Genomic DNA, 19,571 nt, shown 5'->3' on the forward strand with positions numbered 1-19,571 from the left:
ACAAGAAATTTGATTTGGAAAGAAACAAAAACTCATCGGCACAGACAATAGTTTAGTGGTTACCAGAAGATAAAATGAAAGGGGTGGTAGAAGAGGGTAAACAGGGTCAAATACATAGTGATGGAAGAACTGATTCTGGGTGGTGAGCACACAGTGTAATATATAGATGATGTGTTATAGAAATGTACACTTGAGACCTATATAATTTTACTAACCATTGTCACCCCAATGAATTTAATAATTAAAAATATATAAATATGTTCTTCCTAAAACATTTTGAGAACATCCTATTTTCCAGGTCATTTTTCCGGGTCTAGGCATTGTGGGTGCAGACAATTTATCCACCCTGGTAGTACTTACATTCTAGTAAAAACAGATGGACCATACACAAGGAAATTGATTAGGCAGATAGTGGTAAGTATGCTGGAAGTCATTGGTGGATTTTGGACGTCATTGGAGAAGACATATGAATCAACATATATTTTGAAAGGATCACTCTGGTAATGAAGCGGAGGGTATACTAGGAAAGAGATGTTTGCAAGGGGACAATAGGAAATGAGGAGACTAAAGAAATAATCAAGGTAAGAGATGATGGTGACTGTGCCAGAAGCAAAGGAGACACTGAGGAGTCATCCTATATATTGTGAATATTTTGTGACTATAGAGACCATAGATGACACTGAATTACTAGATGCAGGGACTGTGTAAGAGAGATATCAAGAAGACTCCAGGGCGTTTTAGCCTAAACAATAAGACTGAAATTTACTGAAAAGAGGATACTGAGGAAGGGACAGGTTTTGAATTGAGATTTAAATTTTGGACATATATTTGAGATGTGTTTTAGACATGAAAGTAGAAATGTAACATAGTGATCAGATATACAGGTGTGGAGGTAAGGTAAGAGGTTGTCTAGAGACATTAATGTTTCTCCTATCAGAAGATGTATGTTATAATATCCAGAGCAAAATTTCATAGTAGAAATAGGAAAGTCATGTCTTTGCCATATGTATATAAAGTACTCAGCTAGAATGAATTTATGACATAAAGATCATTGGTGTATAACAAAGAGAATGTGTTTCTGTGATTTTTAAATAGAACTCCAAAATAATATGCCTGCTTGAGCAGCTTATTTTTTCTTGGACATTACAAAAATTATTGAGAAATATTATAGTGGTTTTCTTTCTCATCTATATTCTCCCTGCTCTATCTCCTCTACACTCCTTTTTTCCTTGTCTTCTCATTTGTTATTCATTCTTTCTTCTCACTTTGTTGACACATTAACTCATTTTATAAGTATTGCCCCCATTGTAACTATCTAAACATTAAGTCTGACTACAATTAATACTATTATGTTAAATACAGTGCTGTCTCATATGCTACATCAAAAATTATATTTTTGTCACATTCAGAAGAATATTCAAAATTTCCCACAATGTCAGCAAATTAAGTCAATGTGTAAATTAAGTCAATTCCTTTCTATGTCCCGTAGGACTAAGAAAAATAATTGATTATGGTCCTCCATAAAATTGTCTAATTTAAATTTATAGAAAGATTTGTCTTAACAGTATTTAGTTTCTAAATATATCTACCCATAAATAGTTAATGGATATACTTCTGTTTTATCGGTGTCTTTGTTGATCTATTGATAAAAAAATGCATTGTTTAATTCTTTCTCAAGTCATCTATCATCATTTACAAAAGATTATAGAAATATTTTGAATACACATTATTTTATACTCATTTCACGCACTATTTTATGCAGATGATTATTTAATATTATATTTGCCAGTGTCCTCTGCTTTAGGAACCCAATAGCATATACATTCAATTGCTTTTTGTCTCTTTTTCCTTCACTCCTTATAAAAAATAAACTATTTCTATGATTCCAATGATATTCTATCAAAATTTCATTTTTGATAGAAAATTTCAAATTCCAGAGTTATACAGATTTTTTCAAGAAAAAGAATTAATGTCTATGTTATAATATAAAATTATTTAAACTTAGGGAAGCATTACGAATTCAATACTTAGGACATATTAAGTTTTGAAATATGACAATGAAATTGTGATTTTTTAGTCGTAAACAGATTGTTTTCCAAAAAATTATTTTATGTTATTCTAACTTTATCCATGACACATAAGTAGAAGGAGCTTGACAAATGGAGATGTAAATAAGCAAATACTCACGTTGTTGTTATTTTCATTATGACATAATCACTAGCATTTGTCTATAGAAATTTATTTTACTCCCTTTACATTTTTCATATTAGAATACACATTTACGTCAAATAAAATATACTCCCTTAACTCTAACTCATATTTTACAGATGATTATATACCACTTTGAATACAGATAATGATTTTTTTATTAATACTTTATAGTATCTGATACATCATTGGCTATTAGTTGGGGAACAACCATCTTGAGTCCTAGGACAATCTTGTGTATTTTTTGCCTCTTTTCCCAGTGCAATTGTTAACAAGGTGTTTTCAAAAGTGTCCCAACTTAGAAAAAAATTGTAGATATTTGGCTAGCTATTAGCTTTATAGAAAGAATTCACTATTTTTATTTTGTCCATGCAGGATTCATGGTTACCTTAACTTACCTTCTCACAGGGGAACTCTATTAACTTTTAAAGCAACATGATTCTTAAATGTTCTCCTTAAATGTAGTGTTTAAAAAAATGTACTTTAATTGTCCCAATCAGTTTCTACCATAGTTATTAAGGAAATGCTAAATAATTAAAATGAGCTACTTTGTTCCAATCACTCCAATTTTATTGTCATAGTTTTAACTTACTAATAATGGCAAAAGAAAAAACATATATTACTGTTTCTAATGTTTAAAACAGGTAAAGAAGAATTATAGTGCAGCATCTATTGCAACTTCATATCACATTTCCACATTTTATTAAAACTAAATTACATACATTTGTTTGTTTATTAAAACATCATTAATTGATAATTTCCATGTTAGTAAATATCACTCAAGAATATCAAAGGTATTGAAAATTAAACATCAAGATATATAAAGACATTATTTCTAAAAACATCTAATATTTATATAATTAACTATGTTTGCTAATATTTATTGAATATCATCTTCTGTGTTATAAAGTGAAAAGTTTTACAATTCTTTAATTTGATAATGTAAAAGGGTGATTTTTAAAAAATGTTTTATATATAGTAAAGCCGTTCATAACAGCATCTGAAGTAATTTATTATTCAATTTTACTCAGTTGTCCAATTTAAAATGTTTGGATCAAAATTATGATTATTATTTTCAAATAATAGATTAATGGACTGAATAGTTTTGCTTTCGACATTAAAAATTATCATTTGATAGCACTAAATTGGTTCATAAATCATGTCCAAATTCACTAATTATGTAGAGAAATGACTGCACATATGTTCTGTGTCACTGCATTCTCATATTATTTTTTCTCTATGATGTATTCCAATGAAGACAAATTATAATTTGATTTAACCTAAGATGGTCAGAGAAAGTTTGCAAGATGCTATGCATTCACCAGTTGTATGTCTGTATCATGAAACAAAGTTTTCAGAATTCTATGCATTCAACAGTTGTGTGTTTGTTTTAGATAGATGATAGATAGATAGATAGATAGATAGATAGATAGATAGATAGATAGATGATAGATAGATAGATAGATAGATAGATAGATAGATAGATAGATAGATAGATAGATAGATAGAATCTCAAAGGGCAGTTGTGAAAATTTTTGTGAAAGTGGTACTGGGCACAATGGGTATAACTAATGGACATGTACATCTTATAAGAATAGTTATCTCCTCAACTGCTTCTATCCAACAGCGCTGAAATAAAATAAAATAAAAATGACATAAAAACAGGAAGAAAAAAACCTTCTGAAAAAGTCACCACTTTTCTAAATTTTAGAATATATAAATTAAATTGTATGTTTTCATCAGACCATAATCATCACCAGCATAAATCTATGAGGTAGGACAATTAAGTTCACAACCTTATCCTAGAAAAAGTGCTACAAACCTCATTGCTGAATATCACTATGGTCACTTTACAAGTACTCCCCTTGGGAAGTTATGCACTGATGCCAGTGCCTAGTCCACTCTTCAAAGCAATTTTGGAAATCTTTTTCTGGAATGGCTATCAGAGCTGTCATCGTATTACTCTGGATGCCCTGAATGCCATCAAAATGTCTTCCTTTCAATATTTCCTGTATCTTGGGGTAAAGGAAGAAGCCATTGGGGGCCAGACCAAATGAGTAGGGAGAGTGTTACAATATAGTTATTTTGCTAAAAACTCCTCACAGACAATATGTGTGAGTTGGTGCATTGTCATGATGCAAGAGCCATGAATTGTTGTCAAAAAGTTCAGTTCGTTTTTGTGTAACTTTTTCACGCAGCCTTTTCAGTTAACTTGGTTAATTGTTGTCCAGTTGGTACAAATTCATAATGAATAATCTCTCTGATATCAAAAAAGGTTAGCAACAGCATTGAAAACAAGTTTGCAAACTTAATTGCCAGACCTCTGTATATTTGAAAATCTCCAATTGCAGTACTCTATTTATTTACCATGTTTCCCTGAAAATAAGACCTAACCAGAAAATAAGCCATAGCATGATTTTTCAGGATGCTTATAATATAAAATAAGCCCTAATGCATCTTTTGGAGCATCCAAAAATTAATATAAGACCCGGTCTTATTTTCGGGGAAATATGGTAGGGCTTATCTTATATTACAAGCATCCTAAAAAAAAATAATGCTAGGGCTTATTTTCCGGTTAGGTCTTATTTTCGGGGAAACATGGTATGTACCATATAATATTACTTGTTAATACATTTTTTACATATCTAAGTCCATTACCCTGGTGAGTGGCATGGAATCTCAAAAGCATTACTATAATCACTTTAGTTTCATTTAAAGTACAATTTGTCTTCATCACTAGAACATGTCATAAGGAATATAGAGTATGTATATAGAGTATGTATCTATGTGGTGACATTGATTGAATGTGCAGTCATTTCTTTTTTTAAAGCAAAACTTTTAATACCTGGAAAAAAAGACAGTTAAAATTCTACACTTCTAATATACACATGTTTTAAATACATAGATAAATAATATCCATCATATAAACTTCATGTTTGGCTAAATCTGAGAGATCATCTTTAATGCTTTTCTGGGAAATAGAAAGAGTCATTAATTTTTAATTAAATTCTTATTGATGTGCATTGGATGAATGGCTCAAACAAAAAGTTGTCGGTATGGAAGAAAGCAAAGTATACATTTCTAAAATCATGTTTATTTATTAATTTTCTACTGAATGTAGAGGATCCATAAAGAAATATAATTAAATTCATATGATAACTTGTGTATAATACTGTCTGTGTCTTTGAAATGTACCAAAAAGAATTTCAGGTTTTGTCGGGGTGGGGGAAAATCACTTGACTCAATCTCAGGAATTACAAATTCCTAAAGACACAGGTGTTTTTGTCTGGTCCCTTCATCTCTTTGTCTCTTCCTCCCTCATTCTATCCCTCCCTCTCTCCTTTTCTTTCTCCCTCCATCTTCCTAATTGAAAAATCTCTATTAATGACTGGGGATGTAATAATGCTCTTATCTCTTTCTTCATCATTGTTTTGCCTTAAACTTACCTTAAGCAAACAGCATATAATTGGTCTTTCCCAATTTTATATATAAAATAATCAAAAGTTTTACAAATGCTAAAATTGAAGGAAAGAAAAAAATCAACAACTTAGAAAAGCCTAATAGCATATACTTGAGGGATTAGACTTGTTCAAATAATCCAAGTTAATTGTAAGTATCAATTGGATGCTACAGGAATAAAATTCTGATAGATGTGTGAAACAACTTTCTAATTGTTAAATCTGTCATCAAGAGTGGATAACAATAGTAGCAAATACTTTTGCAGTGCTTGCTAAATCCAGACATTGTTCCAAGTGACGTCCTTGTATTAATTTATTTAAAACTGACAAGAACTTAAATGGTAGGATTTTAAGACTTTCATCTACATTTTGCTCCTTGGGAAACACAAGGTGAGGGAAATTACCTGCCAAAAGCCACACGATAGCAAATGAGATTTATTCCAATATCGAGATTTACTCTAGGAAGTCCACTCAAATCTTATTACTTAATGTGTTATATTAAATTGATAAGCCCTGCATAGGTTGATTATCAAAATAATTATAGGAAAAGTAATATTCAGCATGTGTTACGCACCATGCAAAATTTGTACAAGCATTATCCCATTTAATTCTCACATTGTTACAATGGGACAATTCCTAGTATTAACCTCATTTTATACCGAATTTATTTGGATAAAATACTTTCCCCAACATTAAATTGCTGATAAGCAGCAGAATATATGTTTTCCAATTATATAATATACTCATAGCATCCATACTCATAGTCAGTAACTTCAAGTGCATCTTAAAAACCCCAAACTTTGGAAACAATTATGTTCATTAACAATTGCAGGTGTTTCGGCAAGGTGGGACACCGGAAAATGGATTCAAATTTTTGACATTGATTAATTGTCTATCTTTTCTGTACATCAGGTTTTCTCAATGGCTCAACTAGACTGACTTTGGAATTGTGGTCATTTATAGCTTTAAAGATAAATGATTCAATGAATGAAGAAAAAAAAAGAGGTTCAGGAAGCAGACATTAGAGAAGTCAGCAGTATACGCAGCAGACAGAGAAGTTGAAAATGTTGAATTAAAAAACAAAATCTAGCAATATATTGAATGGTTCCTGGATGAAACATTGATCATGTAGCTGAAACTCCAAGGTCACTGGAAAGAATGAGTTTTATGTAGATGGTGTGACTCTAGATGTAATGAGTTGAGGACATTCTCAGGCTGCTTTTGAGAGAAGAAAACATTTTCTTTGTTGGATAGTTTTATAGTATTTGTGCATCTCAGGGTTCAGACAAAAAGAAAAAAAAATCTGAAATAGTTAAAGCAGAAAAATACTTAATAATAATAATTCTGAGTTTAAGGCTGGGATGTGAAACCTTCACTAAACATCAGGAATATGGAATTTGCAGAAATTGTGGGGAAACAACAGTGATGAGCTGAATTTTTTGCCACACCCAAACAATTGTTTTGAACAACGAGAGCTCACTTTGGGTGGTGAACACACAATGTGATATATATATGATGTAGTCCAGAATTATACACTTGAAATCTATGTAACTTTACTAACCATTGTCACCCCAATGGACTTTAATTTTTTTTAAAAAAACAAAGAATCCTGGAAACACCTCCACTCTAACACACATTGCAGTCCATGCGTTTACCTGCCAAAACATATTGGTGGCTTACGATTTTAACTTACACTCCAAATCTTATGGAAATGCTTTCACTGGCAAATCTAACAGAGAACACCAATGACAAAGAGACGGTTTCTGGTAAGTATAGTTCTAAAATTTAAAGGCACTTCAATACAGTGGGAAAAATAGAGAACAGTGGAAATGGATGCTGGTTGCCTCCCTCTTTATCTATAGGTTTACTGTTTTCATAGTCATATCCATCTATATCTCCCTTACTCCCTATCCATAGCCATATGCATGTCAGCGTCTATTCCCTTTTCCATATCTATATCTCTACCTAGCCCATGGCCCTAACATTGTGAATTTGCCTTTCTCACATTCGATGCCTTCTTTGGGATTTCATATTTGATAGAAGCTTCAGCTCATTTACTCTCTGCAAATGACATAATTTTTCAAATATTGCCACAGCCATATTTGCCTTTAATAGTACAATTACTGCCATCTTGACATAACCATGAATTATTGTGCTGTGCCTCATGTAGCCCAATATCAATAGAGTATGCATAATTTATTTTTACAGAACAGTCATTACTTTAAAATATCTACTTGGTCCTGTGTTTTTCCCATTCATTCTGAAATTAAATAGGTTAAGAGTTTGTTTCAGCAGAGAATTCTTTGTATATCACCTGGGTTATGTTTAAGAACTGTCTAGCCAAAGCGAGACTCTAAGATAATTCCTATCCAAAAATCTTACTGTAAGAAATGAGAAATCACTTAGAGGATGCTGTTGTTATAATATAATTCATCTCAGCCATAATGTGACACAGAGCACAGATGAAAGGGCAGTGGATTTTGAGTCATAGCACTAACAAAATTAATTTTTAGTGGCTACTTGTTCGGTCCCAGAAAATATGCCAGGGCGTTCCATATTAAATTCTCTTATTTAGCAATCACAAAATTCTGGGATTTGGGTAATGTTAGCACTTTTATTTTTAAATAAGGCCCTCTCTCCTTCTCTGTTTTTTACCACGTTCCATGTCTGTTTTTCCCCATCTAATTGTAAGCAGAAATATGCTAATAGCCTTTAATTTAAAACCATGTTTTTTATATTAATTATTTTAATTCAAGTTTAAAATATTGTAGTCAGCTGATAGGCACACTAAATATACACATGCATTCTTAAAGAGTTTTTTGATTACATTGTTAGAGATAATATAAATCTAGTCATACTTGATTTTCAAGTCTTCCAGAAATAATAACACCTCACTGTTAAAAATTGATAAACATTTACAAAATTAGACAAGTACCATTCTTTTCCATCAACCTTGACTGTTTCTATTACATTAAACTGTAAAATGTCACGTTAATTGCCATTATTTTTTAAATATTTTAATGCACAGCCTATTATTTAAAGAACATATGCATTAACATTTAAAATGACTTTCTTGTAATTTAAATTTGCATTACATTTGCATTAATTACAAAATACTTTATTACTATTCATATTAGTCATTGATATAGTTATGATAATCATTTAATTTTCTTTGTAACTAGTTACTGCTTACAATGTGAAATATCATTAATGTTTCTGAACGTTTGTAAGAGGAAACACTTAAGGAATGTTTTCATCTAAAAGGGGCCATAAGAAGTGATAGGATCACTTTAAGTTTGTGATTTTTAAAACATAGAACAGCCTCTGATTAGTGTTTCACCGAGTGAAAACAAAATAGTAAGATATGATTGGGGTGTAGGTGGGATTATGGTGAAGGGAGACTAGGGGTTATAAATGAGAAACTATTAAATGCTAAATGAAACAACTGACATGTTGAGTCATCCTGTCACATGAAAGAATCTTCTGGAACAATGGTCATAAACTAGTCCAAGTCCTTGACAAAATATTCATAACAGTGAAATATAAAAAAATAGAGGAAATGTTGCAAATTTTCATGAAACTAAATGTAGTAAGAGAAGTGGCTATCCATTAATCTGAGCTTTCATGCATTTTCAAGTACCATATTTATGGTGAGAGAAATTGTTGATTTTTGGGATGGCATAAAACAAACTCACTACTTAGCAAACAATACATTTCAATACTATTTATTGGCCACTTTTCCTAAATTTTTAACTTTTATTAAAAATAATATCTGAAGGGAATTTACATTGCATGATTTCTAGACTTTCTCCTGATATATTTTTTGACTAATCTTATTTACTTTTTCCCAGTAAGGAAATGTCTGCTCACCACTGGTAAAATTTGCTATAAAGTTATAAACAAGTATAGACAGTGGTTTGTATTACCTTCCTGGCTTTTAAATCAATGACTAACATCGTGATACAGTTATACTGGCCCCAAATGCTTAAAGCTATCATGTGGGTAAAATTGTGTAGTTCCCTATTCCAAACATTTGTTAAGAAATTTATATGACCATTGTGGAGAAATAAAATGAATTAGATATGCAATCTCTCCTCATGAAAAAAAAATCACAGTGGGAAAAGAAAAATATTCAAGTTAGAAGTTTATCTTTGGTATACTGCCTACCAGTTGTATTAATTAAACAATTTACTGATCATGTCTGAGCTATGACTTCTGCAATTGTAAATCAAACAATACAGGGTTAAACTCTGGTATTCTTTTCAAAAGAACATAAAATGTCATCCACTATACAATTTTATCACATATCAATATAAAAGAAATATAACTGAAAATGTAATAATTTAACTACATACATATATATATATATATATATATATATATATATATATATATATACACACACACATATGTGTGTGTGTGTGTGTGTGTGTGTGTGTATGTATATAATACTAAATTTCACAAGTATTTGAATCAGTACAAATGGTTCTATGGAAAATATCCCTATCTACAAAAAGTATGCTTGAGTTCAGGTGAAATACATGTACATTTGAATATTGTAATTTTTAACTCATGTTAAAGATACAAATCATATTAATGTTATTCAAAAACTAAGATTTAAAACTATATAGTTATATCCTGAAAGGTCTTTCAAATGGATGTACATAAGACACATGATCTATCTTTAACTTCTGAGTTTGATAACATGGTAAAAAATAAGAGTCTTTACATAGACAATTTGAATTTTCTTAATAATTGGAGTTCTTTTACATTCTTATGATTCTTGAGAACACTGTTTGAAGAACACAATCTTTGGTTTGAGAAAGAAAGTGTTCTGTTAGTATTCACAGTCTTCTACCACATCAGTTCATTAATTTAACAGCTATTTATTGAGGATCTCTGACAGGGTATGCACTGCATGAAAGCTCTGGTGATAAACTACTGAGTTCCAGCATTGACTTCAAAAAGCTTCATGTCCCAAGGAAAGAGATGCTCAACAACTAATCACACACACAAACATTAAACGTTAACATGGACTCTTGTAAAGAAAAGTTATGGCATTCATATATGAAAGAGTTTCTTTTCTTTTTATTAATTAAAATTTATTGGGGTGACAATGGTTAGTAAAATTATATAGGTTTCAAGTGTACAATTCTATAATACATCATCTATATATCACGGTATGTGTTCACCACCCAGAGTCAGTTCTCCTTCCATCACCATATATTTGACCTTCTTCACCCTCAGGTCCCACCTCTATTCCCCCTTACCCTCTGGTAACCACTAAACTATTGTCTGTGTCTACGAGTTTTCGTTTCTTTATTTATCTTGTTTCTTTGTTGCCTTCAGTTTTATATTCCACATATGAATGAAGTCATATGGTTCCTGACATTTTCTGTCTGACTTATTTTGCTTAGCATAATAATCTCAAGAAATATCCATGTTGTAACAAATGGCACTATTTCATCTTTTCTTGTGGCAGAGTAATATGCTTGTGTATGTACTCTTTACATGTATTTTAAACTATCTGGAAAACAATTTTTTGACAAAAATGTCTTCTAAATGTTCAATTGTTAAAATCAGTGGCATAAAATATGCACAAACACATACTCTCATAACTCATTTCCCAAAGTTTGAATTAATCAGTATTTTCATATAGGTGACATATGATAGATATAATAAACAGTAATACACACATATACATGAATAAATAATAAATTAATATATGTATACATATATTACAACAATTGCTTTTGATGAGTGAGCTCTAATCAATCTGTCATAAATGCCTATATATACATATATATTTATTAGCTTGGGGATTTGATAAATTGACTTAATGCTCTTTGAACTCTATTAGGTAAAATGTCTGTGACTCTAACAAGTAATTTCATTTATGTTTTTAGGTTAACAGGATTCCATCTGCCACCACCAGTGACAAGTACCAAATCTGTGTTCTCACTACGTTTGACCAGTGACTTTGCAGTTAGTGCTCATGGGTTTAAAGTATATTATGAAGGTAAGTGACGATAATATGAAAGGACGACTGTTCGGTCTAATGTAGTCAAACCAAAATTATTCAAGATTGAAATGGAAGAATCACCCAAAAAGAAGATACAGGTCATCCTGTTATCTCAAATCCTATCCCAAGATTCACTCTCTTGTTAATCATTAATATATAATAAAACGCTAGAATTAGCGCACTTTAATGTTTCACAACTGTGGGCTTAGACATAGAAAAGTCTTTCCTTTGAAACTTTTTCGGAGATGAGATCAGTGTTAGAGATTAACAAAAGAGAATAAAATGTGAGAGTAACAGGAAACTAGTCCTGATTTGAGATTCAGGATTTAGGGACTCCACCCCATTCTCTGTGCTCTGTCTCTCTGCAAGAAAATTAGTTGTCAGTCTTCTCTGCAAGTTGGAGTCAAGAGAAAAAGTCCCTTAAGAGACAAGAATTAATCATCTATTTTAAACCAGGCTTTCCAGTCCCAGAGATCCATAATTCCTTAACCACAAGGAGGAAAACCAAAAAGCTCTTGCAACTGAAGGTTTTTGTATGGAAATTTGGTACAAAATCATTTGGCATCAAAACCAGACCTGAACTTACCGGAGGCCATTTATAATCTTTACTTATCCCACGTAGTGTGGCAACTCCTATGTTCACTACAGAAATATTGTGTGATAATGGGTAGTACCACAGGTTCTGCTGAAGCTGTTAAAAATGCACAGAATCTGCATATTTTTCCTTTTCAAAATGTGAAAAAATCCTGATGACACAATAATCTATTTCTGAAGGTTTCAGATAGAGGACATAGTCTTAAAATTTCCTCTCTATGTGATTTGACAATAACATTTTCACCCAGTTTAGGTAAGAACCCCTCCATTACCAATAGGCATAGTGTATCAGATTTCACCTCACCTCCCAGGACCATGTTACCAGAATACATCATACAGGATCTGATATTGAGATATGTGTGTATCTGATAAGAGATACACAAACATAGTAGCAGGGCGGACACTTTCTAAAGCACATAATAACACCAAATATGATATATTTAAAGAGCATACTGGAAAACAAGCTCATATAAAATAGAAGTGCTTTTCTATAAAGGTTAACAGTTCGCATGTAGGGAAAGTTTGAAACTAAACATTTCATCTAATGCTGTCTTTCTCACTAGAGAGTAAAAATACCCTCTAGCAAACAATTGAGTAAAAAAGTACTCTTTTTTATATTTTAAATAATGCTATTTTGCAGCAGTTTTGAGCACTATTTTTTACTTAATACATTTCTGAACTGTCTTTTGTCTAGCAAGGGAGGATGCGTTTCAAGCTTATTTTCCTCCATTGTGATAGTAATAATCATTATTTTTCTAAGGTGCTTTCAAGATAGTTGAATATTTTCATCTTGGCAACTTAATTCATAGTTTAAAATACTATAAACACAAAGGTTTAATTTTAAGTAGTGTTATTTTGGCAACATTGAAGGAGTTAGTAATACAACAATTTTCTATTAAAGGCTCCTTAATAGAAAACCTGTCTCTGTGCATCAAAACATAAAGATATTTTAGGTTAGTTTATTCTTTCAGTAAGGGCTAAGTGTACTGAAAATGTAGTAACTTAGAAGATGAATTATTATATTGCCATGTTTTCTGGTTTGACTGTCTAGTTTTATGAACTATACCAAAAAATATTTTCATAGCTCTCCATTGTTTCTACATATGCAACATTAAATTTCTACCTGTCTCTCCTGCTTCAGTAAAATGGACTTATATATCTTCATGGCACTTAAATGTATGTGTAGGAGGCCCAGACTTAAAATATAAGGCACTAGCTATTGATTTGTGATGAGTATCTTTTACTATGTTATTTGTTTTATGTTGCCACCTTAACAAATGACCACAAATTTATCAGATGAAAACAACAGAAATGTATTACCTCACAGTTCTGTAGGTGAGAAGTCCTGGATGGTCTCTACTAATTTCTTTGCTCACAGTCTTAAAAGGCTAACATACAAATGTCAGCTGGTTGGGCTCTTGTCAGAAGATTTTGGAAAGTATCTACTGCCCATAGCTCCTAGAAGCCTCTCTCTTCCTTGTACTTGGGCCCTACATCTGAGAGCCAACAATGGGAACATTGAGTCCCTTTCATACACGGAATCGACTGCCTTCTTCTTCCTATATATCTCTCTACTACCTTCACCCCTCCCCCTCCCCCACCCTAACATCTCTGTCTTCAGCTGTAGAAATTTCTTGGCTTTTAAGGGTCTACATAATTAGATTGGGCCCATGTGGATAATCAAGGCTAATCTCCCTATGTTAGTCCTTAATTATATCTGCAAAGTCCGTCCTGACATATTCACAGTTTACAGAGGGTTTTTTGTTTGTTTGTTTTTGTTTTTGCAGGGGTTGGTGGGAAGGGTAAGCCTCATTTGTCATTTGTGCTACTACAGCTTGTGCTACACACTATATAACAGTTTGCAGAGGGGGTAGTTACAAATAAGTAATAAATAAGTAAACATTTACTTATTTAACTATGGCCAGTGAGACTGCCAAGGGCAATTGGCATATTGTGAAGTCCAGAAACCTCAGTTTGAAATTTGAAAATCTGTACTTCACCTCTCCTGTATTTTGGATCCAGGTCATCATCTACAGTTACCTCAAACTATAACTCTGGACTCTACCCATGCTAAAATAAAATTAAATTACCAATATGGACGTTTCTTCTATGTTTATACTTGCATGCTAGTTTTTTTTTTTCAAGATAAGCCTAATATCTGAATCTCATTAATTTTCATTTCATTTCCCTCTATGTAATTATTTATTATTTTCTTCATCTTTTAAACTTTCCCGAAATGTTGTCATTTGAATTAGAATTTGTGAGATCTCCATTTATTAGTGATATGTGTACACTTATTTGTGTTTCTCAAACTGCCCACATTAGACACATGCATCAGAATCATCTGGAAAATGTGCTAAAATGTGGAGTTCTTGACTCCAACTACATATCCTGAAGCAGAATCTGGAGTGAAGCCCTAAAATATACACTCTAATTCCAATTGCAAATCCAAAGTAGAAAAATCGATAAATGTAAATCAGTCTGTGATCTTCACAGAACTTCTCTACTATTACAAACTTACATTGCACTAGTTTAGCCCATTTATTTTAAAATTGTGGAGGGTGATGCCCCTATTTCACAAACTTTGATCAAGTTTAAGAGCTCTTAACAATTCACTGAAAATACTTTAAAACTTTTTGATGTCGAAGCTGTAAATTATAAATTTCTATTGAAAAATTTCCACATTAATATCCAGCTGTCTATATATTTATGTTTCATTATTATTGTATACTATGTACTTTACTTTGTCACTATTTTCCAAAGTTTGTTTCACAGAACTTTGGATTCATATATTTGTTAGTGCTAATAAAACAAATGAGTAAATTACTGTGAAAATTCTGTGAAACAAACAAAAAAAAATGAGAAACACTAGTGTATACTACATTGAATATTCATACAACTGTTTCTCAAAACTTGGTAGGATAAAAGCAGTAACATCTCTGTTCTATGAAGCACATGGTGGGAAATTTTCTTACGTCTTTCTAGATCTTCCAAACAGAACTCAAATTATATTCTAGTGTCTGTGGAGTTTTTTTGTATACTTGAGTTCTTGTATATTTTTACTTTAAAAAAAATGTATAATCACTCATATAGGTGAAAGAGCATATGGTTATATGCCGTGGAATACCTTATCATTTTAGATTAATTTATTATACAAAGTAATATAATCCATACACATCGTAGATTTTATACCTATTATATGTTCTAATTATATATTATGACATATTATATAAGTGATTAATGTTTGGAAAATTTCAATGAATAATTTCAGCATATATCAGTGAGCCAATTCAATTACCAGAAACAGACATAAAAATAAGAATATAGCCTTGAAATCCACTTCAAACACCAGGTAGTTATTATGCCATAATGATTGTTGATGTGTATGACTAAGTAATTAAAAAATTATAGGGATAAAAGGCTCATATTAAGCAAATATACTGTTAATTCATTTTCGAATTTTATTTCAGAAATATAAAAGTTTGGCTAATAACACTACTACTCTTCAGTATCATTTATTGAGTAATTTCTTTGTTATAGTCACAGTGGTAAAGATTTTATGTCTCTCCCTAAAAATTAAATGAAAAATTATAATGAACAAGAATTTAACAAAGCACCAAACTTAATATAAAAAATGTTTAAATGCCTTACACATAGAAACTATATACATTTTGAAGACTTATTTTGTATATAACTATAAACTATAATCCCATTTAGAGTTAAATTGATATGACCACATAAAATTTGGTACAAAAGAGCATTACAAAATAATAATTACTGATAATGAGTATTAAAACATGATGTATCATAAAAGCTGAAATATACACTTGCATATATTGTGTGTAACATATTTTATTCGACTTTTTAAAATACTTGACATACAAAAGAATATTTATACTATTTGCTACTCTATTTAGTTATCTGTTACACATGTTTATTAAAAGTTTGCCCTAGAGAACGTCAAATGACTTTAATGCTTTTTAATGTTAGGGGTTATTTTCAATTCCTAAAGTTTAAAAAATTATACTGTAGTATCAAGATATTTAATAGAGAACTTACAACTTAGAATCATGTCAGTGATGCTTCTGGCAAGACGGTTGAATTGTGGCAAGATAAATTTATAATAAAATCACCTATATAGTGTGCTGGCAATAAAGGTATGTTAACTTCATAAAAGAAGTAATAGGATCTTCACCTTAAATATTTATAATATTAAATGAGTAATACTGTATTTTAAAAAACACAATACAAGGAGATGTCAGACATGCAAAGGCATTTTTTATTTCTTGGTCAAATTAAAATCTTTTGCCTTTAGGGATCCGTCGAGCCAGTCTACTTTAGTATTGAAACACCGTGATTCTAAATTGACCGTCTAGCTAAGTCATGAGTGTCTTCTCTCTACTTTAAACAGTGAGAAGTGTTTAAAATCCCAAACCAGAGAATGACACAAATCAGCCTTTTTTTTAAATGTCATCTTCAAAATGGAATTAAAAAACAGTATTGTAAGGAATATGTGGCTCTCGTTGGGTTTATACAAACATTTATTAATTTCAAGTTATTTTACATTTATTACCCAGAAAGACACAGATCAGTTTCAGTGTGCTTACAGCAAAACTTCTATAGTACTATCAATGCTATGAATGCTTTTAGGCATTGAGTCATAACATTCTAAACATTTCCCATTTCTGCACAGTGTAGCATACCCAACATCTACAACTAGCTATGTCACAGCCTTGTTTCCCACCACGGTTTGCCTCAGTTCATGAGACAGTCACATTAACATGTATCAAATTTCTATATATACTATGCTACTTAAACTATCCTACCTTAAATCTCCCTCTTTTGCTCAAAATATCCTATATACACCTCTTTGATTGGCCCGCTTATTTCTTATCCTTTCAGACTATGTGCAGACCTTAATCAACTCCAGAGAGTCATTTATGGGATCCAAGATTGAGCCTGACAATGCTTAATAATCTTTTCTCTATGTGTCAGATATGTACACAGCTTATCACCATACTATATTCTACCATTTTATATGTTTTGCTCACACTAATCTGTGAGAAACTTGAGGGTGTAGAATGCATTTTACTTGTTTTGTAAACATGTTGCCTAACAGTACAATTTTGCAACATTGCAAGCACTTAATAGATGTTTGTTAAAGTCAACAGATACACAGGATATCTAATAATTTTATCGGTAATAAGGAAAGATTTAATACATATGCCTCTTTCAAAGAATTAAAACTCTATTGAATGTATTGAAAGGCAGACATCGGCTATGTTTAGAAATTATGATATTCACAGATAACTGCATTAGATAAATAAGGTTTAGGAAAATGTTTGGCCTTTTATTTGAGAAAAACCATAAATGATACATACAAATAGTTTTACTTTTTATTAATATTTTCTTTGCTTAAAATTTTTACTTTCTCGAAGAAAATCTTTTCTTTATGAAGCATTTAAAAAATATATAAAACTGCTTATACTTCATAAAGAGAAAAATAAGCTGAAAATGAAAAATTGCTTAAGTCAGTTATATATGACCTACTTCATGTTTGTGTTTCATGTGGAAAAGATGAGATGGCATTCAAGAATGTATTTTATTCTCCAGAAATAACATGATTAAATTTAGTACATAATCTCATTTCAGATTGAATTTCTTTTATATATGTTACTAAATGTGTCATATTTGTCAACTGCTATAATTTATCATTTTGATATGAGTGCTAGAATTAAGTTTAATTGAAACTGATTAATTCAAGATTCCAATTATATGTCAAAGATATGTTTTGGGTTGCATAGATTCAAAGGCCATACATTGTAATAAGTTGTTATAACTGATAGCAAGCAACTATGGTTTAAAAGAAAAGTATAGTACAAGCTTATTTAAGAAATTAATTAGTGAATTTACCTAGATTTCCCCCTACCAAAATGTCGTTAGAAAAATATATTATGTATATTATTTGTTTTTAAGTATGATGACATACCACAGAAAACTAAATTTAAAGTGGTTTCTTGCTTATAAGAATTATGCGTTTAACAGGGTAACATTTAATTTCATAAAAAGTAAACAGCTACCATAAAATAAAATGTGCCAATCAAAAATTTCAATAGGAATAGTAAACAGTATCAATCATTTTGATTCAATGAATATACATATTTTATTAAGTAAAATTATTTTTCTTCATGAAGAAATAATTATGTTATCAAATCCCATTTTCAGTACTTGTTACACAACTCTCAGCCTTAAGATTAATTTTTTTATAATTTCCCAATTCCACATCACATAACATAGTTTACAAAATGCCTCAACATTTCAATAAAAATTATACTTTTTCTATGCAATGTGGTGTTATCCTATCTAGAATATTTTTTTAGATTTTGTATTCCCTTTAAATCAAATTTTTAAAAAGGAAACTGTAATGTGAATGAGTGTGGGAAAATGTCAAAATCTTACTTAATGAAGTATCACAGTCAGAAAAGAAAAAGCTTGTTTTTCATGTGATCATAGTTGGGGGGTGATTTATTTCTTGCAAAGTCATAGCAGGCTAACGTATATAGGAAATAGATAATCAAAAATCTAAAGGAATGCAAGAAACTAATTTGAAGCCATATTAATTAATAACATTGAACAACATGTTGATGCTTCCTATTGTAACAGAATGTGAATTGACCACAAGGCACCATTTGTGGTACATTTAATATTATTCAGGAAACTAAATGTTCATTTGTCACTCCTCATTTTTTATATAATTATTACATTAATGATATTTCCAAATACGTAGTTAAAATAATCTAATCTGTCATGTTTGAGACACTTAATACTTTTGGTTTTTTCACTGTGCATCCAGCTGAATACTTTATTTCTTATCCTACAAACAGATTTTGGAGAGTGTGCTCTTTTGGTCATAACTTTCAATCACTACTCATCACTACCTATGCTGTATGCAATCATTCATTGTACTTTCCATTCTCATTGGGATATTTAAAGGCATTTTTCCCCCCACAAAATGATAATTTCCATCTGTATTGGTTTCATACTGCTGCATAACAAATTACTACTATTTAGTGGACTAATATAATACACATTATAATCTCAGTTCTGTAAATAAGAAGTCTGGGAGGTGATCAGGTTGGGTTCTTAGCTAGCATCTCACAAGACTATAGTCAAGGTGTTGGCTAATTCTGAGATTACACCAAAGGCCAGGGTCCTATTTCAAGCTTACTTGTTGCTGGTAGAGTATGTCTTTGCAGTGAAGTGGTATAATTGAGGTCCCTATTTTCTTG

At 31.1% G+C, this 19,571-nt stretch overlaps 1 protein-coding gene across 5 annotated transcripts in view; it reads left to right on the plus strand.

Moving 5' to 3' along the window:
* Positions 1-19,571, plus strand: part of CSMD3 (CUB and Sushi multiple domains 3) — a 1,140,077-nt gene that overhangs the window by 129,073 nt on the left and 991,433 nt on the right. For all 5 annotated transcript variants that reach the window (XM_081069899.1, XM_081069900.1, XM_081069901.1 and 2 more), the window contains exon 3: positions 11,573-11,685. In XM_081069899.1, the coding sequence (XP_080926025.1) occupies positions 11,573-11,685 (113 nt within the window). The remainder of the gene's footprint in view (positions 1-11,572; positions 11,686-19,571) is intronic.

Source organism: Rhinolophus hipposideros (genome assembly GCF_964194185.1).
Source record: "Rhinolophus hipposideros genome assembly, chromosome: 13".
Lineage (NCBI taxonomy): Eukaryota > Metazoa > Chordata > Mammalia > Chiroptera > Rhinolophidae > Rhinolophus > Rhinolophus hipposideros.